The sequence below is a fragment of the Clytia hemisphaerica genome, unplaced genomic scaffold, assembly GCF_902728285.1.
Source record: "Clytia hemisphaerica strain Z4C2 unplaced genomic scaffold, Clytia hemisphaerica genome assembly, whole genome shotgun sequence".
NCBI lineage: Eukaryota > Metazoa > Cnidaria > Hydrozoa > Leptothecata > Clytiidae > Clytia > Clytia hemisphaerica.
The window spans coordinates 64,845-90,423 of NW_027103790.1; the positions used below are offsets into that span (position 1 = coordinate 64,845).

The 25,579-nt window shown below is 35.0% G+C and overlaps 1 protein-coding gene across 1 annotated transcript; it reads right to left on the reverse strand.

Moving 5' to 3' along the window:
- Positions 1-604: 604 nt before the first annotated feature.
- Positions 605-25,565, reverse strand: LOC136806240 (breast cancer type 2 susceptibility protein-like). The gene is made up of 29 exons (XM_067062798.1): positions 25,432-25,565; positions 15,979-16,059; positions 15,811-15,886; positions 15,508-15,572; positions 15,004-15,023; positions 14,604-14,706; positions 14,380-14,444; positions 11,195-14,252; positions 10,779-10,863; positions 10,217-10,430; positions 8,728-8,850; positions 8,186-8,370; positions 7,889-8,017; positions 7,544-7,615; positions 6,868-6,976; positions 6,382-6,540; positions 6,043-6,222; positions 5,639-5,786; positions 5,048-5,157; positions 4,775-4,897; positions 4,491-4,575; positions 3,833-3,932; positions 3,502-3,529; positions 3,285-3,365; positions 2,594-2,688; positions 2,351-2,423; positions 2,059-2,238; positions 1,442-1,567; positions 605-1,189 (listed from the first exon to the last, which is right to left on the reverse strand). Exons 2-29 carry the CDS (start codon positions 16,052-16,054, stop codon positions 986-988), a joined length of 6,072 nt encoding a protein of 2,023 aa, XP_066918899.1. The 5' UTR covers positions 16,055-16,059; positions 25,432-25,565; the 3' UTR covers positions 605-985.
- Positions 25,566-25,579: the final 14 nt, after the last annotated feature.

The window sequence follows — 25,579 nt, forward strand, 5'->3', positions numbered from 1 at the left end:
CAGGGTCATCCCCGACATCGACAGCAGATAGATGAACTAGTTTGAATTGTAGTTGTCTATCTAAAAATTTGCTCGAGGATGAACAGCCTCCAGAACAAGGTAGCTTGTTGGAGAAAAGAAACATTTTTTGATGACGGACATCTTCTATAGAGACTACTGTAACTTTTGACGTTAAAATTTCATGCAAAAAATAATCATATAATTGAAATCTAGAGGCTTTAAAGTTCTTCCAAACTAAAAGTGGAGGGTCTCGCATCAAAAGGATAAAAAGCTTATTTTTTCTTTCAAAAATATTTTACTCTCTCAAATATTGCAGTGCCCTTAATGGTCTTTTCAACGGTATTTAATATCGATTGGACTTTGGACTTGATTACGGGGGGGGGGGGATTCAAAAAGATAAGAAAATACGACGATTTTCTTCCACACGAAAGGCATGTATTGGCTTGGCAAATAATGAAAGTTTGGACCTCAGATGATACTTTCAAAATATTTAAGCTACCAGCGGTTGTCTAATAGTCCTTGACAACTCAATTCAACAATAGCGCTTCTATGCCCGTTGTAAGAATTTCAAACACTATTTAGGAACAGAAAGAAAAAAAATAAATGTATGAAAAAGTTAATTTTTCTTTCAATTTTCGCTTTTCAAATCCTTACAAAATAAATTTACATTGTTTTATACTATCTAAAAAACACAAAGATAGATGGAAGAGTTAAAAGTGTCAAGGGGTTTGGAAAGGGCAAGGGTTGGGAACAAACCGATCAAAATCAAGAAAATACGATTTCAAAGTGTACTGGTTTGAGTTGAGACAAGCAGGGAGGGGTTGGCTGGCTAAATAATAGGCTAAATTAAAAAATAATCTAAATAAATAAAAAATCTACTCTCTCAAAATAAAAATTTTCCTTTTTATTAACAGTATATCAATATGTACAGTATTAACGTAATTTAACATGCAATCTTCTATCTAATATAAACATTTCATTTTTCTTAGGACAATGTAGAAGGGGGTTTAAATTGAGACTTTAAAACTCCATTTTCTCGAGTCTGTAGAGGGCTCAACCCCGGCGGGTTGTGGTAACGGTCCAAAGATAGCCGTTTTTTCATTTGAAGTTTTTGCCGGGAAAGTAGTTTTTCTGATGGGAGATCGTCGCAAAAACTTTGTTCTCGTTTTGAATCCGATGATATTGTTTTCTGAAATGAAGATGAAAAAATAAACTTATATAAAAAAAAAATTGGTAAATAACGGATCCATACCCCAATGAATTCTTTTCTCCATAGCCTCTTTCTTTAAAATATTATTTTGAATTGAATATCAAACTTTTAAACTTTGTAAACTGAGAGCTGGGAAGTTTCATTTTCGGAATTGTAAATATCTACATCGTTTAGACTGTAGTTAACAAACAATTGTCTACGAGTGAAATTTGCAAAAATTGCAGTTAGTACCTTCACCGTTATGGTATTGTTATTGGTGGTTTCAATGCTGGAAATAGGAGGTAATTTTTTGATCGAACTGTTCGTTTGTAATTGTTGTTGCAGGTTACTTCTGGCAACTTGTATAGCCCTCTGTGTCTAGAATGAAAGAAAAACTACGTTAGTTTAAGAAAATACTGAAAATGAACTTGTCTGGGCCACTTGAAACATTTTCATCAAACAGAAACATTGAAAAGTGTTACACTTTGACGGAAAAGTTGCTAGTGGCCCCACCTAAAATGACGGAAAGAAAACATATACAATCAACAGTTTCTGCTTAGAAAGAAACAGTTGCAGAAAACTTTTGAACCTTTTATTGTAGTTACAGTGAAAAAAAATTGTTTATTGTTGAGATTTCTCTGAGGCGGTTGGGCCACTCGATCAAAGTTTAGCAATTGAACTGCAATTTGTCTATGTTTCATTTTAATTGAATTTGTTTCAAGTGGCTCCAGACCTTTAGCAAGCAACTGAGTTTGTTGATCAGAAACAATTAACGATAGAAACTTCGAATGAAGAAGAGTCTTTATGTTATGGCATGCACTCTAACCATTCTGCGTTACTGATACTGAGTCAAAAGAAGGAAAAATTACCAAGGAGCTTTGATATTTGTTCATTGCTTTTCGAAGATGCTCAGCTTTGGGATTCTTCGAGAAATTCGAAAAATCAGTGAACTGAACATGGATGATACGATTTCGAGAAGGTGTTGCGAACTTTTGCCAACTCAAATTGGTTGCAGCAATGACACAACCTTCCAACTTGTTCTTCACATTCTAAAAGAAATCGAAAATTTAAATTCAGGAAAACAGAGTTTCAATTCGTTATTTCTACCTCCACTGGCTGAAAAAGTCCTACAGATCTGTGAGAATTTAAAATAGTTTTTACCTGCGGGTTATTCCAGACTTTTACAGCAAGAAACCTCTCTCCGCCATCATAGAGATACATGACTTCTTCAGTACTAGAAACACAATTTTAAAAGCAAATATAAAAAAATTGTCAAAATGGTCAGCTTGTAATAGAATCAGCCTTGATTGAGTGAAGCCTCGATGGCCCAAATATTCACTAGCACCCTTCTATAAGACTCGAATAACTTTAACAAACTCATTGAACTGAAAGAGAGTTTCAAACCTTTTTTGACGTTCCACAGAAAGAACATAAGCCACGACGTCAATTTCATTACAAGGTACATGTGATTTTGTGTACAATTCATCTATCGGAGTCGCCTTTATCGGTGCAACAAAATAAGTTATAAGAAATAATTATATACAAGTACACTTTATATCCCCCTTTTGTGTAACAAATTCAGGTGAGCGCAAAATCTAATTCTTGCAGATGAGATGGAGTTTTTATAAGATACTTTAATAACTAGATGTAATAAAAATGGCACGCTCTTTAGCAAGTAGCAAAATTGTTTTATTACTGGTTAACGACCAACCAAATCAAAAAAGAGCTTGTAAAAACTCCACCTCGTCCCTATTCTTGGCGAGGTAACATAGAGTGAACACCCCCTCCTTTAAATGGGAGTCTAAGTCTTTATAAGTGTGGGTGGGACTTTTTTTACGAAGAAATTGGGTTCGAGCTTTAAGAGAGGTGAACAAAATTTGAGTTAAAATATTTATGGTATCTAATATTTCTTAAATAATTTGGTATATATTTAAAATTTGGCAATGTGAATGGTGTAGGATTCTTTAAAAAATAGAGGGATGTATAAACAGGGGATTGAAATGACCGCTCAGATCCCTCTGCACATAATATGTAATATTTCAGGTAGGGTTCAGATACAATTACTTATGACAGTCTTCGGAAATGACGTCGTTACCTGGCGTGGAATGTAATCAATGTTCTCAGCGCACAGATCATCTTCAATTAGTCGATATTTGGTCGTGTTGGTCGTGGAAAGCTATTGAAAGAAAGTGATAAATAGTGATTTTAGATGAATTGGCTTAATAAACATGACTCTCAACTTTTCGATAAATCGTTATCAATAAACGGAGGTTCATCCAGGAGCAAAATTGTATGTCAATAATATTACTTACTTGAAAATTGCAACTAGTTTGCTTGTATCTAAGAAAAAAGAGAAAATAGAAGAAGAATATAAATACTTGCATACACGTTTTTTTATAAGATCATCCAAAATTTTCAAGCCTTTGGATGTTCTTATCTTTTTGACTTTCAAGCCTAAAAATGTTCCTAACATGTTCTTATTTTTCACCATTTTGTGAAAAATTTTGTCCATTTTTCTAAGAAATTGGTTGTTTTAAAGTGCGCAAATCCTTAAAATGTTTTTAATTTGTTCTATACTACCTTTCGACAATTTTCAAATATGGGAATGCAAAAATGCAATAAACCAATCACAATTCTTCTCACCTTGAAGCAGAGGTGTTCAAGTTGAAGAGTTTTAAGTTAACTCCTTCTTTGAAATTCTCGTTGATGTCTTCGGTCGGTTTCCATACAGTAAGGATAGCGTCTGAAAACATAATCAAAAAACGTGTTATCTGGTAACGTTTAATTATTGTTAAAGTCGTGAACCCGTGGTTATTGCTTGTCAAGGTATTGCGAATTCTATACCAGCAATAACTCATCAATGTTTATAATATGCCTCCCTACCTATCCGGGTTCTAATTCTCTAGCCCCTGATACTAACTTTTCATACACGCATGTAAATAATTCTACACGGAAGGAAATGGGATTAAAAGTAACGTTAGCCCGGAAACCTGGCGACGAAAATCCGTTTGCTGAATCCAATCTTTCTGATTTTTATGATGGCGATGGCTAGAGCGAAGTTTTCTATACCCGTATTTTGAAAGACAAAGAATGTTTCCGATATAAAAAGATAAACATTTTTTCAACAAAAAGTTTACAATTGTGACACTTCATAACGTTATGAGAAGGCATGTGTGTGTGTCTCGCCAACAGTAGAGCAGGAAACAGTCAGAGCTAAATTTTTTGGGTAAATTGACGTTAGCATAAAGAAGGGGATACAAAATAATTTCATTAAGAGTTCTGTATCTAAACCGTCTTTCACCTTTGAATGGTCTGCTTTTGGAGTTGAGGGTAGGGCATTCACAAATACGATATCTTTGTAGGTGAACCACTGATCGATCTGGAAACTAAAAAAAAGAAGGGGAGAGAATGATTGTACAATCAGCAGTTTTTCGGCTCTTTGGTGTAATCGATAACTAGTTCACTTAGTTCTTGCTTATCATTGAGTTGAGAACGCAATTCAAATTATGGCTCTCTAGAGCTAAATCTGTTATACAATATTGCAATGGAGATAAGATCTCGGTATCATACAAGCAAAATAGTTACCTCTTCCTCGACAATATTTTGCCATTGGTTTTGGAATGTTCGTCTCAATTTATCTTGTTCCAGTGTTTGTTTCTTTTGTTTGTGTTTAAACACTGCTTCTTTCTGGGAGTCGCTCAAATAACACTAGGGAAAAACAGAAGTCTTACGATAACTCCGGATTTGTGAAAATGTATACCCAAAATTAACCTTGAACAATGGAGTAAATAACGAGGCTTCGCAATACAAGATGATGACAGACTAAACTAATCATGACGTATAAAGAAATCTCTTTACCTCGACAGTGGATGGATCAATAGAATTTTGTATGGCATTATAAATGTCCCGTCCGTCTTTTAGTTCACCGATTTCTTTCATTGACAAACTTCGTCTTTTACGTTTCGTTCCTTAAGAACAAAAAAATCTTTGTTTATGAACTTTTCAAATCCCAGACCTTATTAGGGCCCTCGTTTCTTAATTTTTAGAGAATTGTTGCAGTTGTCCAACAAAGTCCTTTCATTTGCTCTGAAAACCTTATTTTTGGGGGTATATCCATCCCTCCGGGAAATAGATCATCCAGTTTATTAAAATTGAAGATATTTACGAACCCCAGTGTAGGTCAGGTTACCTGAAGTTACAGTTATTTTATTCAAACATACATTAAAGGCAATTCATTGGGATCAGTTGGAGGTTTTATAACACACTTCCACTAATTGGCCATTTGGTCATTTAAAGTGATAGAGATGACGCATTCTTTAGAAAAAGTTAAAAAAATGTTTTATTACAGGTTAACGACCAACCAAATCAAATAACAGATTGTGAAAACTCCAAATAAACCCAACTTGTCTTTAAACGTCGAACATAAAAGATAACAGATTCCTCGCAAACCTTTATTGGTAGTTTCTTCGAATTCTTTTTGAATGGATGCGTAGAGTGTTTCCATTTTCTTTTGTTTTTGTTCTTCGTATTTCTTCTTCGCCTCCTCTTCTTGTTGGAGGTTTCGGAAGATGCAACGTCCGCCCTCTTTCTGCATCCACTGAAATGTGTAAAAGAGTATTACGTTAAAAATATTTTCAAAAATGGGATATTGTCGTTTTTTATCTGTCTCCACAGAGATTCATTGCAAAATCATTTTGGGATTAAGTTTGATCTTTTTTTTTCTGAAATTGTCATATGGTCGTCGTAGTTATTGGGCAAAGAATTGATCAAAGCACCTGTAAGCACCCAAACTTCGAGTAGAAACACTTAACATTTACGAACTAAACAAAATTAGCAAACCAAAAAAATCTTACTTGAGTAGGGTATTTTCGAAGAATAGTGATATTGACACAACCAACAGAACCCCCGTCCGAATATAGCGACGTCAAAGGGACAGCAAAGGCTTGTTTGATTGGCTGAAATCCAAGCTTAGTATCCCATGATGCTCTTCGTGTGGAATTGGCTGATAACATCAACATCAAATCTTCAGGTGCCTTTAAAGAAATATTGGAAAGACAATCAAAAGGTAGGTGAGATTTTGTAGTTTTTTAGTCTTAGTAGATCTTCTGTTTTCCAGTCAGTGCAAATAGTTAGTGTCACTTTTTTAACTGGCTTCTATATTACAAGGACCAATAAGTTAAAGAATTATTTACCTGTAAAGGAGGACAGGCTTGCGTGGATCCGATCAATTCAGCACCGTACACACAGAGTTTTGTTCCGATGGCAATTTTCTTGTGGTCCAAGAATGCACTCAAAGGTTGATCTAGACCAGCCTTGATCTCATACCAACCATCTGATAGTTTGATCACAGTCTAAAAATGTGTAAAAAATGACTAAGGAATTCTGATACGCCCTTCTTTGAGTTGGCATTCTCTCATTATTTAGAAATGAGAATCCCTAACAGAAGGGAAAGGGGAGGAAATCTTGACCAGATGGTTTCATGTCAATGCCCCTTCTTTCCATATCCTTCGTTTTGAGACACTTTTCAATATCCCTTTTCCTTTCGGAATGCTTCATCTATTTATTGTGTAACACCCTGACCGAGTGGACTCAGGCGTTTAAGCGTTACGCATTAGCCTAATTCCCCTGAATGTCTATTTTGCTGAGATTAACTAAAAAATACGAACGTTACAACTTACTTTGCACTTTTGGTCATTGTTTGAAACAGCATGCAATATATCACTAACAAAGAGAATCATCCTACGAGTTGAAATGTCATCGCGTTCATAAATCTTCTTCAAGCATGACCTAGAGAGGGGGAGATTGATAGAACAAAATGAAATGAAAGGTGTACATACCAGCAGAATTGTAAGATGACAGAAATGTGTATCAAAATACAAAGTGAATGGTACATTAGCGAGTCCCTCGTGTATAGCTTTGGCTCCAAACATTTAAACCCGCAAAGTGAAATACCTTAAGGGAACTTTCGCCAAAATTAGCTCCCGCCAAGATTAAATATTTTGCTCACTCGTCAAAATAGGTTCTCGCCAAAATTAATTTTTTTGGTATTTTGCCTAAATAACTTCTTGAGTTCACAAAAAAGCTGCAAATAAGGCAAAATAAAACAGATTTACGCTGTCATTCGCCAAAATTAGGTTCCCACTAAAATTAATAAAATTCATCATCGCCAAAATAAGTTCTCGCCAAAATTAAAAATTTTCAGGATTTTTGCCTCTTGTCAAAATTAGTTCCCGCCAAAATAAGTTCCCTTAAAGTAGACTTTACTGCGTACAGAAAAAAACTACAAAGTCTAGTATATGATTGAGTGATTGAGTTCTCATGACTTGAAATGAAACTCATGCAGAAAAAAATTACCGTTCTGCTTTTTCAAGCTCTTTATCGTAGCGATATCTGAGTTGCTCCATCACAATAAAAGGTGTCAAGCATCTGGAAATTTATTGAGAAAAGTTGTGAAACAGGAGTTTTCAGTCGACTGGCGAATGGCAAATTGCTTCCTCGGCTTAAGATTTATTAGTAAGATTATTTGTTGTTTAATATGAATATAAACTTGGACTAGCAAGATGTTTAAGACCAGCGAATTGTTTAATGAATTGGACCGGCGAAATTCATCTTTTACTGGACCGAAATAAGACCCCGATTAGAATGGATAAAGGTCCTGTCAATGTCTTTTTAGCTTAACAATAAAGGTGTTGTTTATACTTGTTAGCAAACTGGCCAGGAAAGCGTCGTTCGTAAGCGGCTAATTTCCATACAATCCATTTGAAATGGTTCTCTATCCACCTTTCTGGTACCAACGATTTGTCGATATCATTGCTCTTCATAAATGCACTGAAAAAAGAAATTCATGGAAAAGCCATCAGAAAATAAAAGAATGGCCATAACCCTAAGACTATTCTCAGTTCTCTGTTTTCTTCATGAATTCTTTATGGCAAGGGCAAGTTTCCAAGGGTGGTTATATAATCAACCTCCCCCTAAAGGGATTTTGATGGCAAATACCTTTTGATTTCATTCAGCCCAATTTCAACCTTTTCATTAATGACTATTTGGAATCCACAACATAAAGCCAATTTGCCAGAAATTGCAACTTGCAAGCTGAAATACTTTTTTGCATCAAATGTAAAATCCAAAGCACTGTCTCCACTCAGATTAATTACGGAGTCTTGAAGACCATATTCCTGTAGCTGAAATAAGATAAGGAAGAGGTTAGTTTATTTAATTTGGAATGTCTATATTTAAGATTTTTATACTATCTTTCAATTGCTTTTTTTGGTTGGCTTTCTATGGACTGAAGGAAACAGGAGGCTCGTTCAAACGGGAAAGCCCTTTTTATGATGCTGACGCTTTGGACCACTTGACTATGGCTATTTATGAGGTAAATAAAGAAAACAAAGTTCACAATCGTTGACGATGACACGATAAAGTCCAAATATTCAGAAATTTCACCATCTTTCTCTTTTTTTGTATTTTGAATGTCGAAATCAAGAAGATGAGCTTATTCTGATTAAGTTTTGTTTTATTTGTTAGATATAAAGTGTTACCTCTTTTCTAGAATAAACTGAAGGAGAGCAATAATTAACAAATTCCGGAAAACTTGATTTCGTTTTTTTCTTCGATTGATAAATTCCATCGACATTGAACCTTGATTTGCGAATATGTTCATCCTACAAAACAAAATACACAGTCATAACATCTAATGAATCCATACAAAACAAGCAACATGCTGAATGGACCTACCTAATGATTAACATCAGATGAAAATAAGAAAAAAGTGACAATAATTGTACAAAAATTCAGAATGGAAAAATAAAGCTTGTGTGTTGAATAATGTAAAATGGTAAAAAGGAATTTCCTCCAAATACGAAAATCACTAAACCATTCAGGCCCAAAAAACCTTTTAAGCTGTTTTTGGCCCAAATTTGCCCAAAAAAATTTTCCTTAAAAATCTGGCTCCTTCACATTTTGGGCATTGCCATTTTGAATCATTGTGCAAAAAATCATGAGTCAACATTGAGAAAGGCTATATTTTCTTATTTGGTTAAAGGGAATTTCCCCAAAATACGAAAATCCGTTTTTAAGGCGAATAAGAATTTTCCGGAAAAAACCACTTCAGCCATTCTTTAGAGAATCTTGCCCTCCAAAAAACCCTATTTTTAGGCAGTCTTTGGCCCAAATTTGCCCAAATATATTTTTTTGAAAATCGGGCTCCGACACATTTTAGGCATTGCCATTTTGCATCATTGTGCAAAAAATCAGAAAAAACTGATGAGCCAATCCTGAGAAAAGTTATATTTTCTTATTTGGTTAAAGGGAATTTCCTCAAAATAAGAAAGTTCGTTTTTAAGGCGAATAAGAGTTTTCCGGGAAAAACCACTTCAGCCATTCTTTAGAGAATCTTGCCCTCCATCTTTGTACAAAAAATCAGAAAAATCTAATGACAGGATTATGCACAAAGTCCAAAAAACCCTATTTTTATGTAGTTTTTGGCCCGAATTTGCCAAAATAAATTTGTTCTCAAAAATCGGGCTCCGTCACGTTCTGGGCATTGCCATTCACAGAAAAGTACAGAAAATATCTTCCGAAGGACTTTTCTGTTCGCCTTGAAATTTAACAAACTTCTTAACCTAAGGTTGAACTACCACTGGTGTAAAAATGAACATTATAGCATAAGTAGAAAAAAAGCGCAATTTTTACAATCGCAAATTCAACCGCTAAAAATGACGAATTTTTCAACCAAAAATACACTCAAATATAGCGCTTTTGATTCTCTAAAACAAGCAAAAAATATTTCCATAATTATATTTGACTATGAAAAGTTACAGGCATTCTTGTTTCCACTGCCAATTATATCTGGACAGACTTTAAATCTGCTGTGTTTTAATTTGAGGTAGAATGATTTTACACAAATTTCTAAATACGACAAATATAGATATATCTACTTTGTAGATTTCTACTACACTAAATTTCTCTTTTCCTGAAATATTGAGAAACAAAATTCTTTAAAAAAAACGGTATCGATCTTACACAAACCTTAGGATCATCATCGAATTGCATTCCCTCTTCTTTCACCTCAGCTATGGTATTCACGAACAGTGGTTTGTAAGAGAACAAATTCTTCTTTCGTTTTTTATTTTCCACTTTCGGTTGGCTTTCCTTTGCTGAACAACTTCTCTTTAAACTTTTGAAAGGTGTCATGAATGAATTGTTCAAGTTTTGTGCATTGCTCGGCTTTTGTTCACTTCGGCTTTAAGAAATAAACATCAAGAAGAAAGATGCTAGTAATTTGATATTGGAATTTTTCAAAATATATACACCATACAGAATAAGTATACCGTTGAAAAAGTTCGAGATTGATGTCACTCTATAGGACAGTAGCGAGTTTATGTATTTGCACTTTTGAGGACGGTAGAGTGACTGAGGCAATTTGGAATAACCCGCAGTTCTGACCTGCAAAACCGAGGACGGTAAAAGTGCTGATTTACCGTCGTCCTCAGTTGGTCAGGATCTAGTTAAATCAAAACCTTACCGTCTCCGTCGCAGAAAAGCACACATGCATAAACTCAAGAGTCTATCACACAGGACAGGTAAATACCTTTTATCTTTTTGCTTTGTACTGTATCTTGCAACTGCGGGTGAAAGAGGTCTTGTCATCGTGACAGCTCTATCAAACTGGTATTCTAAACAAAAAAGACTGAAGATATACAAAAAGTCCTTAGCTTTCATCTCGAACGAATTTTTATGTTTCTTTAAATCATCATCGTGGCAATAGACATAATGTAAATTTTCAGGTAATTAAAAACTAACTGACATTAAGTGCCACTGGGAAACCATCAACAAAGATACCGATTTATCCATTTCCTTTTTTATCTGACCTAAAAAAGATTCTTAGCCTCCTTTTCAGAGAAAATCAAAAGAAGAAGATTTAACGTTTATTCGGACATGATTTATACAAATTGTGTCGAAATGAAAGGGATCACTTTTGAAATGGAAGAAGGAATAAATTCTTACGGTCAGGTGTGGTATAATGAATCTTTCTCTTTGCTTTGGGTGCTTCCATATTGAGATATTTAGAGTGCGCATTCAAAGAAAATCCTGGTGTTGTGAACTTGGAAAGACTGCTCGTCTCGTCCGCATCAAACTTTGATTGTGCAGCTTTAATTGATTCCTCTGAGATACTAACGGTCTTTCCTTCGGCGGTTTGAAACCCAGTAAAAGGGGTTATTGTAGAAGGGTGACTTGTTGAATTGCTGACCTCGTCAGAATCAAATTTTTGTTTTGCAGCTTTGAGGGCACTCTCTGAGATCTTGACTGCACTTCCTTTAGCAGTTTGAAACCCAGCGAATGGGGTTGCAGTTGAAATATTGTTTGCGTGGTTGACCTCTTCTGAATTAAATTTTTGTTTTGCAGCTTTTAGGGCACTCTCTGTGATCTTGACTCTACTTCCTTTAGCAGTTTGAAACCCAGCGAATGGGGTTGCAGTTGAAATATTGCTTGTATGGTTGACCTCTTCTGAATCATCTGAATTAAACTTTTGTTTTGCAGCTTTGAGGGCACTCTCTGAGATCTTAACTGCACTTCCTTTGGCAGTTTGGAACCCAGTGAATGGGGTTGCAATTGAAAAATTGTTTGCGTGGTTGACCTCTTCTGAATTAAATTTTTGTTTTGCAGCTTTGAGGGCACTCTCTGAGATCTTAACTGCACTTCCTTTGGCGGTTTGAAACCCAGTAAAAGGGGTTATTGTAGAAGGACTTGTTGAATTGGTGTCCTCATCAGAATCAAATTTTTGTTTTGCAGCTTTAAGGGCACTCTCTGAGATCTTGACTGTACTTCCTTTAGCAGTTTGAAACCCAGCGAATGGGGTTGTAGTTGAAATATTGATTTTGTGGTCAACCTCGTCTGATTCAAACTTCTGTTTTGCAGCTTTAAGGGCAGTCTCTGAGATTTTGACAGTCGTTCCCTTGGCAGTTTGGAACCCCATGAAGGGAGTTGTTGACGAAAGGTTGGTTGAAATCTTACTATCTTCAGATTCGAACTTTTGCTTTGCAGCTTTGAGGGCACTTTCTGAAATTTTGACAGTCTTTCCTTGAGCAGTTTGGAATCCCGTAAAACCATGTGTTGAAACTGGACAATCTGGGTTCGATATATCATTTTGAGAAAACTTCCGTTTAGCACTGTTTAAAGCATGTTCTGATATTTTAACAACATTACCCTTAGCAGTTTGAAATCCTGAATTTGGATTTGATGTTTCTATTAAATCAAACTTCTGTTTTGCTGCTTTTAAAGCATCATTAGATATAGGAACATTCTGTCCATTGGCAGTTTGAAATCCAGTAAATTGTTCAGAATCGATTTTAATGTCAGGTTCAAATTTTGCCTTTGCAGCTTTTAAAGAACTTTCACATATTTTAACAGCGTTTCCGTTGGCAGTTTGAAACCCAGTAAATGGGGTTTTAGCTGGAATATTGTTTTTATTGTTGTCCTCGTCAGAGTCAAACTTTTGTTTTGCAGCTTTGAGGGCACTTTCTGAGATCTTGACAACACTTCCTTTGGCAGTTTTGAACCCAGTGAATGGTGTTGAAATATTATTGTTTAAGTCTTCTGATTCAAATTTATGTTTTGCAGCTTTTAAAGCACTTTCTGAAATATGAACATGTTTTCCTTCAGCTGTTTGGAATCCGACAAACGGTGTTTTAATGTTAGTGTTAATGTTGATTTTTGGGTGTTCAGTTTTCTCCACGTCTTCAAACTTTCTTTTTACTTCTTCTAAAGCACTTTCAGAAATAATAACAGATTTTCCTTTTGCAGTTTGGAAACCGGTAAAAGGAGCAGGTCTATTTTCATCTTTTGCAACATTTGTATTAACTTCAGTGTCAATCTTCTCATTCGAGTCATCATTGTTATTTTTCAATTCGTTTAAAAGAGATACTTTACTGCTTATCATTTTGCGCTCTTCTTTGATATTTAAAGGTTGACTTTCAATCAAATGAAACGGAAGTTGTGACAATTCGTCCATATCTATGAATGATGATTGATCTTTTTTCACCTTGCTAGCATTTTGGCAATATTGTCGAGCATTTCTTTTGGTAACTGTCTTTTCCCTGGGTAATGGGTCATTATTTATAACTGATATACTGTCCAGACATTTACTTTTAGTGGTAGATGCTTTTGGATAAAAGAAAGATTTCGATTTATCAACTTCAACTTCAAAATGTAACGGCAAGTTGCTCAAATTAAAAGAAGACTTTTCCAAAGTAGTGTGAATGTCATTTGTTGATTTCCCGCCTTCTTGATGTTTCGATACAGTTGTAGTGTTGGTGGATTTTGAAGGCTGGATAACAGATGGAGATAAGTCTAAGTCGTTTTCTTCTCCTTCTTCAGTAAAATTGTGCAAATTTGTTTTCGAGAGCCTCAAAGAACTATTGTTCCAATCTATCATACTTGGAGAAAGTTCAACTGATTTCTTTGGCAAACAATCAGTCTTGATATCAATGGACAATTTAAGCATGCTTTCGGGTGGAACGTTTACTCGAGTTTTGGTTGACTTTGAAACGATAGGGGTTGATTGAGTCATCTTTGGAATCATCTTTTTCTTTGGATCAATGTTTATTGAAGCAATGGAAGGTGAAAGGAAAACATCATCCTCGTTATTTTCTTCATCGTGGTTTTTTAAAGGAGATTTGGGAAATTTGGAGATTGTTTGTAGCGGATATTTAATAAAAGAAACCACAGGGGGTGATCCAAATAAATCGCAACCAGTTTCATCCAGCGTTGAAGTAGATGAAGATTTTCTTTTATTGTTTGTCCTGGGTGGTGAATCAAATAAAGAGACACCCAATGAATGTTCAAGCATTGGATTCTTTTGTATTCTTTTTGGTTTTTGCGCTGTTATTGGAGGTGACATTTCATAGGAGTTTCCACAACTTGGTATTTCCGAAGCATTGAACAAAGTTGGAGATTGTGGTCCATCATTTCGGTCAGAATCTTTGCACGAATCATCCAACAATAAACACATTGAAGGTTCTAACTCTTTGTTGGCAGGGTCCTCAAATAGGATACGTGCAACATTCTGAAAGTAAAAGAAAGTAAGGAAATGAAAGATAACATGAAAGAAAAAGTTTATAAAATACAATTTAGATATTTTCCAGCTTACCACAAAAAACACAATTCAAACTGAATTACTGAATTATAATTACCTTTTTGGTGTTATCAGTCAAATCCATCATCACTTTGTCTTTCAATTCTTGTTCTTCAAGTGTTCCTTCAACAAGAAAATTCTTAGCCCTTAGACAACACAGATCATATACCCATACATTCTCAAGGCAGTATTTCAAAAAAGCATCAATTTCTGAAAATATTTCACAACCACAAGCATTTCAATACAAATTAGAAAAATGAAAAGAAAACTCTCCATAAATACCATGAGTGTATGATTTAGCAATAGGCGGGGTTGCCATTTCATTATCCCAATGAATGGAGACATCCGGATCTAGCAAAGCATCTAGTGACTTTCCAATTGTACTCTGGTTTGATGAAAATTAATAAAAGAAATTATTCAATTATTCAGCATACATTGAAGTTACAAACGTCGAGAATATGTAAAGTTTTACTGACTTTAAAACCTTCAGCTGTATAACTAAATAAAATTTTATCGATAAAGCCATCATCAGAGCTACCTCATTAAATAATAACATTATCCACAAATACATTGTGATAAATTGTGATCATAATTCCCATTCATTCATTTTGCATTGATATTTAAAAATGTTCACAAATAGAATCTAAATATTTAACAGATTTAAAGTTTTTATATTAATTACCTTTTTTGATGATAGAGATCCTAAAATGAAAAAAAAAAACATATTCAAAAGTAAAAAATGAGGTGATATAGAATATAGTAAGTTAGTGTGGTAAGGTATAAAGTGTGAAATTTGGTACAGACAACCTTAAGAGGGTCCCATAATTTAAACATCCCATAATTTAAACACACGAGTATGTCACCTGACCAGATATCATATAACATCATTAGGTTGCATACCAACCAAAAAATTATCTTTTTTGAAAAATTAAAACTCTGTTGGTACCAATGGTAAGATCATGATATTTTGATAAAAATCTAGGTATAAAAGGGTGCCTTGAAAATGTTCCATTAAAAGGTTATGAAGTTTTGGACCCTCTCTAAGGGTGCTAACTTTTCTGCTTTCATCACCTTCTGATGTATTGTTGCATTTTTATGTGCTAAACAAACTCGTATATATTCATTTAGCAGTTTTATTTGGATAAAACATTCTTATCACATAAAAATGAATGTTTTAAAATTATACTTCTTCTGATGAAATCCTGTGGCGTCACTTGAGAAAAACTTGTTCCACGTTTCAAAAAAGGTGTCCTGAAAAAAAATAAGAAAGAATGACCTTTTTGTTAAAACTTCATTGCTATGTAAAAACCGGAATAAAAAAAAAAGATACTACGATAAAGCAGAAAGGAGCAGAACGTTTTCTATTTTTTCCATTGGAACAGAATCAATCAAACTAGAGTTTAAAAGTTTGAAACTGTAAACGTGATAACCAGAATTAAGGGGTGTATAATGTGTAATGAGTCAAAAAAGGCAATTAAAATCAACTCACCAATCATAACAGTTCTCATTTTCTTTCATCAATGAAGCAAGACTCCACGAATCATCTTTTTTTGGCAAACTTTTATCTGAATTTCAAAAGAAAGATAATTTTTAACTATCTAAATTTCACCAAATGTGAAGAAAGTAGGAAAAAATAAGAATATATTATGAACATTACCTGAAGTTTCTTTCTTGTATGATGAAGGTGTAAATAGAACAGGAGAAAGTGACTGGTCATCTTCATCTACCATCATTTTAACTGAAAGTGAAATGTTAATATTTGTTTCTAGTGTTTAACTTTTTTTTTAAAGTCGTTAGGTTTCAATCTTTGTCAATCTTTTACAAAGGTATGTTTTTGTTATATTTCAGGTATGATTGGTGATTCATTGGCCAAAGAAAATCCAAATTCCTGACCTGATAATGTCACCGATCACACGTGATTAAAATTTTTATCAAGGGAAATGCTGAGGCCGTAATGTTTTTTCTTGGAAAGTTGCTTTTCAAATTAGCTTTTAAGGTTGGCACGGCTCGAATCTTTTCATCTATGGCTCAAAATTTAGGTAATTTCTCAAGGTTTTTTTAAATGTTAATTTTATCAAAAAGTGCCTGTACTTTTCTTAAATCAGTTTTGGGACGCTTGCTTTTGCTTGCAAGTCAATTAAATGATGAATGTGAGTAAATGACTAGTGCTTTCACAGTATTAATCTTTGATACGCATTTTGGCAGGACACTAATGTGGCTAACTGTCAGGGATTCCTTTCTGCAACAGACACCATGACAAATGAATTTTCACTGTTAGCAAGCCCTTTTTATTTCTTTTGATTTAGCTCAAAATGGCTGACAAAATGGAGAATTAGAGAGCCCACCTCCCCAAAAAAGTGAACAAATTACAAGCATGTAATTTGCCCCGCAGGTGACGTCATGCGCCATCTGATGACTCCATCCTGATGGTGATGCTGCTGACTGATTTCTGCTTCTTCATTTTTGAGGAGGGCAAGTTGGGGGAAAGTTAAAAATGGTAGGATAGAGCATATTTTAATTGAGAAAAGTTAAGATTCAAAGCCCATTAGATTTGATTTTTAGGGGAGTAGAAAAAATGTCCAGCGCAAAATCACTTGTCCCATCCGAAATCATAATTTTTCAAATATCTTTCAATTTGTAATAAAATAAGTGTTTAACCAGGGGGGTACCAAGTTGTGGTACTGGACCAGTGCCGAAAAGTTGTACTTTCTTGTTTTTTGAACTAGGGGAAAACAAAAAACAAAAGTTTAATAAACAATAAACGTAATAAACATCCTAATAAAATGGTAAGAAATAAATATAGACTGCCTATAATGAGAAATTTTTTGTGATTTTCAGGATTTTGAGTACCAGAAACTAACTTGATGCCTCATATTTGATATTGAGACCACCATTTAGTCCCTTGATACAAAGTTGCAAAAATGTTTTTTTCAATTAGGACCACCACTTAGTACCATGTACTAAGTTGTTTTTTACTTACCTTATCAGACCACCACCCGGCACCCCCACAACTTAGTACCGACCCCCCCCCCTGGTTTAACATTCAGGAAGATATCAGCAAGACCTAATGGTAAGATAAAAGTTCAAATAGTTCAATTAAAGTAAAGTTTTTATACCTTGTTTAAACCTTGAAAATAAGAATTGTTTTTGAACACCTGTTACAACCCTTACAATCTGTTATACTCTCTCCAGTGCAAGTTAGTTTTGATATTTTTTAACCATAAATTTACCATTTTCATCATACAGTCTAATGACTCCATAAGCCTCTATATCTTTATAATTAGGCCTTAAAGGTTTTGTTTTGATTGAAAGGTCTGATGATGCTGATATTGTAGTAAAAACAAGTGTGACAAGATTAGAAAAAGGTTTTGTTTTTGAAAAAATTAAAATACATTGAACTAAAAAACATTCCTCAAACAAAGGGACTTTTACTGATACTCTTTCGAATGTTTTTATGTTTACAATAAATAGAACGTTTTCTATCTTATAATCAAAACATTCGATTGTAAATTTGTTCGAAATCAACTTTGCTATTTTTTGTTTACAAAAGCAATAGAATGTGAGGTCACATCTCGAAACAACTTTTTATTTTTCACTTGTTTGCAGGATATCATTGCGTAAAAAAGTAACTTTAATTTATCTGACTCAGCATGAAGACACTGCCTAAAATAAGCTCATTTTATTCTCGTAGAAAACCTTTAAAAAAGGTGGGTAACAAGGTACATTTCCATGAAATATGGCTATAGACTGTCATAATACATAAAAAAGCAGAGTGAGGTTGAAAAGTTGAACTTTGTTTTTCCTAATTTCGGACAGGTACAATGGTACAGATTAAGCGCAAATCACCAGGGCGAGTATTTCCCCCGCTGAACTGACTCGCAAAAGAATAAAGACATGTGGTTGGTTAAAAATTCACCATAAATTATTTGGAATCATATTATGCCTATGACATCACTTTATGATTTGGTAATAGTACATTCAGTATAGCTCTAAATGTTCAGATAAAAGCTACGGGAAATGCATATTTGAACTTTGTACCCAATGCTGCAGGCAAGCACTTTAAGCTGTCCTGCACGAGCGGGACAAAAATCATTTTTTTGAAGTTTGCAAAAAAACACCATAGATATTTCAAACTCAGTATGTGAATAAAGCAGAACAAAGCAGTAAAAAATATAACTTTTGTATTTTTCCTTTTTTTTGCAAAAGTTCCAGAAATGAAAATAAAGGGATGATGATAATTGAATACTATCCACTGGTGAAAGGGAGTAAAGCTAGAGTTGTTCCCGAGCTTGCAGGCCTTCTGCAGGCGTTCTGCAGGCCTTCTCAGCTCAATCTTCAAACCGCATACAAAATGGTAGAATTTAGCTACGGCAGATCATTTCGATAGAAGATTTGAATGTTTTTACAAGGTTTGTGACAGAAAATTCTTTGTTGATTGTCAATGATGACATAGGTGGGTTCTGTCTCCCTGGTTAGATCTATTTCTTGGGAAGTTGATCTTCAAATTAGTTTTCAAGGTTGGCTTGGCTCAAACCTTTTCATCTATGGCTCAAATTTTAGGCAATTTCCTGCAATTTCTCATCGTTTTTGAAAATGTTAATTTCATTAAAAAGCGTAGAGTTATTTTTTCATGAATGCCTTTAGAAGTTTTGCGGCACATTTCCATAGCTTCAGCCAGGTTTCTAGCTCCCCCCAACAAAGTAAGGTCCCCCCAACAATTTAGCTCCCCCCAAAAAATTGCCTTGTGCTAGGTTCCCCTAACACTTCAGGTCCCAAGATAAACTAAAACAAAAACATTGTTCTCCCGCCCCCGTAGAGAGAAGTCAATAAAAAATATATATGCGAGTACAGTACTGATAAATGAAAACTAAATTTTACTTGTTTTAATATTTATGTTTACAAATCTTTTGCTTTTTATAATTGATTTAATAGTAAGATAAGAGATCTTTTGAATTTAGCTGAACAGCCCCCAGAGTCTCAGTCAGATCATCTAGGCTCCCCCCAACAATCTAGGCTCCCCCCAACAATCTAGGTCCCCCCAAATATTTTGGTAATTTTAGCCCCCAGGCTCTTTAAAGGCCAAAATATTTCTTAGCCCGCCCCCAAAATAAGGAGGGGCTGAACCTATGATTTCTTTGCTTGCGAGTCAAGTAAACGATATAGCGCTTTCGCAGCTTCAATCTTTGATACGCATTTCGGCGGGACGCTAGTAGTGTGACTAATTGTTAGGGCTAGCCTGACATTAACAATACGAATGAGGTTTGTTTTTATTTCTACCGTCAACTGCTCTAACTTGGGATGATTAGTCAAAACATGGGACTGTTGATATCTGTTAGAGAACGCCTGCCGCCACTAATTTGGTCTTCTTCGTTCCAGACATTTGCATGTGTTTTTCTACGGATTTTTTTCATTTTTCAATTTAAAAGTCTACTCGGTGCAAAAGAGAAAATGTGTATTTTGTAATACGCCGTTCATTAACTCAAATCAAATGACTTTGGAGGTTCAGTGAAATGGTGTTCGAATTGCTGTCCCATGTTTTGTCAGATAGTCCCAAGTTAGGGCAGTTGACAGTACTTTGATGGTATTGATGACCAGAAAAGTCTGCTGATTGGAGGTGACGAGCATGAGAGTTTTACCCCTCTCGTTTATGAAAGTAATCAAAACAATGGTACCAAGATTTAGGGGTCCTCGACAAAAAACTTTCAAATTTCTTATCGGCATTGGTATTTTTACCTCTTAAACACAATTTTCTCCAATTCGCTACCTTAATTCAAAAGGGGCCTAAGTCCTGTGAGCCTTAATTCAAAAGGGGCCTAAGTCCATTTGGGTCATTTTGAGAAAATTGCAATTAAAGTTTTTCCTTGATTCTGAAACCATTTTTGATGGTAAAGCTTTGAAGTAAATGTTTTCTGAAAGCCATAGCTATAAGTTGTTTTTCCAATGAAAAGGCATTCGTTTGAAAGGAATGTATTTTTGTATGTAACAGGTGCAACTTAGTAAATCTTGCAGAGTGGACTTAGGCCTTTTTTGAATTAAACATGAATTTTGAAAAACGTGTGAGGGTTAATTTCTGCCTTTTAGAGTTCAAAACCTGCACATATGACACTCCAAAATAAAACCACTTACACCTAGATTCAAGATAAAGAGAAAAGACAATCTCAGTAAAATAAAGAAAAACTCAATTAAACTTTTTAGGATGCATGGACTTAGGCCCATTTGCAATTTAATTGGACTTAGGCCTCTTCAAAACTTAACAAACTTATTTTGGTGGACTTAGGCCTTTTTATTGTAAAAAGTTGATGGACTTAGGCCCTTAATTGTAAAAAGATGATGGACTTAGGCCTCTTTTGAATTAAACATCACTTTTATCAGAGCTTCAGTATGAAGTTTTGAGCCTTTTTAACTTCAAAAACTACTTGTTATGTACATCAAAAGAGAGCAAATGAGCCAGAGATTGAGAAAAACTAAAGATCTCAAATTTCATAAAAATGGACTTAGGCCCCTTTTGAACTGGGGGGTACCTGGACTTAGGCCCCTTTTGAATTAAGGTAGCGAATTATGTCCACCATCACATTGATCTTGCCTTCCCACCCGTCATCATTGAATTTTTGTCTATTTGCACCAACATCGAGTTTGTTCATACCCACATTGTAAATTGTTAATCAAAACAAAAGTTAAAAAGACGCGATGGGCATGGTTTCAGTGTAGTTTGTGGACGAAATCAAAAAGAAATTGGCTGAAAGGATTTTTGTCCCAATACATGAGCCAATTTCTTTCTGATTTCGTCCAAAAACTCCACTGAAAGCATGCAATTTCACTTGCTTTCACCTTTGCGCACAAATTTGCAACTTTAAAAGTACAGTTTCGAATTACCGTAGAATCGTCTAATATCGACACCCCTCCTTTAAAGTCAACACCGGATCTGTAAAATAATCAAAACAAAACTTGAATGAAATTCTTGGTATCATTCTTATCAAACAAGTTCATCCATCAAACTAGAATATTCAGTAAACATTGCAATTCTTTCAATTAAAAAAGCAGCCAAATTATAAGCAATCTTACACAACATATGAAACATGAAACGCATGCAAACTTTCTCGTGCCCATCATTAAAATTTTACAACTTTATTACCGTAAGTTGGTCTAATGTCGACATCCGTCTTCTAATTTCAACACCCTTCTTTAGAGATAGGAACAATAGAAACTGAGGAAGGTCGGAATAGCTGAATAACTTTGACTAACGAGCACGATGAAAGGAAAAATCTTTAGTCTATCAGTGATTTCGACCTTCTTATTATTCCTATCTATAAAGAAGGATGTCCAAATTAGAAGACGGATGTCGATATTAGACCAACTTACGGTACGCTTCATTCAAGTCAGTGATAAAAATAATTTGCGCGCTCCTCAGCCGGCCTGGTTTCCCCTTACTTATTTATCACAAACACACGCTCTAGGCACTAACAGGCCGCACGCCGTGATGGCCAGTATTGCCGCCACATTAAATTCAAAAGGAAACCGGGTTCTTTTTATTATTTTCGGCCCACGGTAAAAAGGTCTACTAAAAAATTGTTGTTTTGATTTGGGTATCTTCGTTGAAAGCATGCTAATTAGTTTTTTAGTGATGACATACATTTTCTTTTCAAACATAAGTAATAACACTTCACATTTCTCATATATCAGCAATCTGTGACGTGATAGGGAGAGTACAATTTAGTGATTGATTGGTAACTTTGGTATGTATTTGTTTATGTTTGATTTTTTATTTCGAAGACCAGCCTACAGCTATGTCGAGATAACAAGACACATGTCGATATTAGACGATTCTACGGTAGCTTTAATATTAAAAAACTCTTTTCCATTGGCAATGCGCTACCTTTACCTTCAAAATGTTGCGTCTTTTTAACTTTTGTTTTGATTAACAATATCAATGCGGGTATGAACAAACTCAATTCAATTCAATTCAATTCAAAACATATATTTACCTGAAGGAAGGGACACCAAGTTTAGAAGCCTAATTACAAATCATGCAACCTAATAAAAAAATGAAAGTTTTAAGTAAAATAAAATAAAACTAGCTGGTACCCGGCGTCGCACGCCGGTTTAGCTGTTTGCTGAACGCATTTAAAGTCCTTTGGATGTTGGAAAGGTGGCTTAAACACGATGAAATCAAAATTAAAGGGAAGAATTCTCTTCAAAGTTTGACTCTATCCCTCCCGGGTGACATATCTTTTAACCATATTTTGAGAAAGATTTTTGTGGCAAAAATGATCAGAAAGCAGAAAGGGCGTCATTCCCAAATTGCACTATACCGGCGACCAGCGACGTCCGAGACGGCTCTGCAATTAGATTATTTTCTCCCTTCGCTCGCGTTACATTTGCCATAGTTCTTGATGTTTAGGAAAACTTTGATGTCAAGATAAGCGGAGTGAAATAATAGACATGACACGAGATTCCTCTAAAAAAAGGCAGCCCGGGGAGGGTACTTAGGCAAGAGAAGGGTATGGGTATGTGCCCTTCTACTAAGGGTCAGAGGGGCAAGGCCGAAAGTCAGCTCGCAACCATTAGCCCCCCCTGGAAGGCAGGTAGGACACACAGACAAAAAGCGTGATAGCGCAATTTTATGTTGCTTTTTATAAAATAACTTTGTCATAACTTTTCAAATTCAACAATAACTTAGATTTACAGCAAAATAATTATCGACATAGAAAAGAACTCTAGTTTTTACCGACTTTTGAATGTATTTTTAGTGTTGCTGTTGTTCTAACAAACTTGTCTTGTGATTCTTATGTTTTATTTTATATTTGTTCTTTTCTTTAACAGATTCTGTTTAAAAGATTTTCTTTTGTTTTGAAAAGAATTCGAATGTCTCAAATCAAATAAGGTCGTTAATTACATTCGAAAAAATAAAACAAAAGAAAGGAAAGAAAAAAATAAAAAGTCTAATCTATCAATCAAAACAAACTTATCGAACAACTCAAAGTCTTTATAAAACGGCGCGAATCTGATTTAACACATTTGTGGAGCAAGAAGCAAAAGTCATCTTTTAAAAGAACAAAACATTGCTTGCGAAAACGAAGGTGACACACAAAAAACAAACCAACCAACAAACATACAGACTACGGCTATTAATATATAGATAAAATAATATAAAATATAACATAATAGAACAACACAGTAATAAAGTTTTAAAAAGTATCATATATATCCTAAATAAATCTTTTTGTATTCACAATTTTGTTTTTTTTTCATGAAATATATTATTGTTAAAAACAATAATAAGACTCCAGTATGAAATTACTGTTGCCGAGGGGGTTCCTGAGGGGTGTATTTGTTGAGGTAAAATTTTTGAATATGTGATAATAAATCTAGTGGTTCAATGATTTGTAGATTTTTGTCATCAAGCAGTTAGCCACATAGCGTCCCGCCAAAATTCGTATCAAAGATTAATGCTGCGAAAGCGCTATATCGTTTACTTGACTCTCAAGCAAAAAAATGCACCGCAAAACTTCTAAAGGGATTCATGAAAAAATAACCCGGCGCTTTTTAATGAAATTAACATTTTCAAAAACTTTGAGAAATTGCCTAAAATTTGAGCCATAGATGAAAAAATTTGAGCCAAGCCAACCTTGAAAACTAATTTGAAGATCAACTTACCAAGAAAAAGATCTACGGGGGAGGCGGAACCCACCTAGATCCGCGCACTGCCGGATAGGCTATCTCCCGGAAATTTTGCCGGACCTCAAACAATGACCCATTTACATGTGCGTAATTGTTTTTACTTTAGCGTATAAACAAGGCCTTAAAAATCGAAGCGCTGTCTCGGGAATTGAATGACAAATTTTGGTTGGTTGATTTTGGCTGCTGCACGTTTTATTTTATTTCCAACTTTCAAGTTTTAATTAATATTGTCTTGCGAACTTGATTCAGGTAACTCTCATCCTTGTTGTTGAAATCTGTTGAAATGTATCCTGTAGATGACTGATGTTGTTTTTTCTGAAAGCTAGATTTCCTAGTGTGACTAACTGTCAAGTAGCTATGAGACCCGTCTACTCTGTTCGTGTGATTTTGGAGTATAGTATTTAGTTAAAACGAATAACAATATAGAAATAACAGAGTAGCCGGGTATTTTTGTAGATGCCAAATCTGGTCGCAGAATTCTATTGGCTGTTAAACAATTGTTGAAATCACGTGATATCATTGTTTTGATTGGAAGTGCGCGAACCTGATTGGCCAACCTTATTAACGGCTTTTTTGGCACGAAATTCAAAGCAAATGTAAACAAATTCAAACTGGGTCAAAAATACCATACTCTCAATGAGTAGCTTCTGATGGGACTTTTGCTTATGTGGTGTAAGTTTAAATAGAGAGTATGAATCTCCAGACTAGTCATCAAGATGCTCTTGTAAATTATTCCATTGACGTGAAGCTAGCTGTGTGAGAGAGTGGAGGCCAAAGGTGGTTGTATTGACGTTCCTGACAAAGAGGAGGCTGATATGGTTGGCTCTAGTCCCAATGTCATGAGGAATTGTAGAAAAGGTAAAAGTAGAAAGACAGTCAGAAGGAAGGTATCTGTTCAGGTAGCGGTATATGAACATAATGTTGAGTGTTTCAACGAGATCAAAGAATTTTAAGATTTTAAGTTCATTAGGTGGGAGTGACAGAAGCCCTTGGTTCTTGGAAAGTCATAATCCTGATGGCAGTGTTTTGTAGGACTTGTGTTATCACAGAGGCCCCAAGTTTGACAAGCATAGCGAATGTGAGAGGAGAAGATAGCATGGTAGACATTATTGATAAGGTTTGGAAGAGGGAGATAATCAGCAATGTTGGTGCTAATAAACAAAAGTGCTAATAAACAAAAATTCGACGATGACGGTTGGGAATGCGAGATCATTGCAATGACTTTGGAGGTTCAGTGAAATGGTGGCCGAATTGCCGTCCCATGTTTTGTCAGATAGTCCCAAGCTAGAGCAGTTGACGATACAATTTAATGTCTTCGTCAAAAACATTTTCTGACATCAATTGAAAATAAGAATTATTCGAAAGCCTCGAAATGGCACTGTTATTGGTTTTGGCTTACACAAAGCATATAATATATAAAAGATTTACTAACCGGATCAAGAGGCAAGATTGTTGTGTATAATGCAGAACTTTCAAATTAAACCCAAATTTCAAAAATGTCAATATTTTCCGATCGCCATGTTGGTTTGTTTTGAAAGATTCCCGCTGATAGCCTGAAGTAATGAACGATTCTTTTTGGC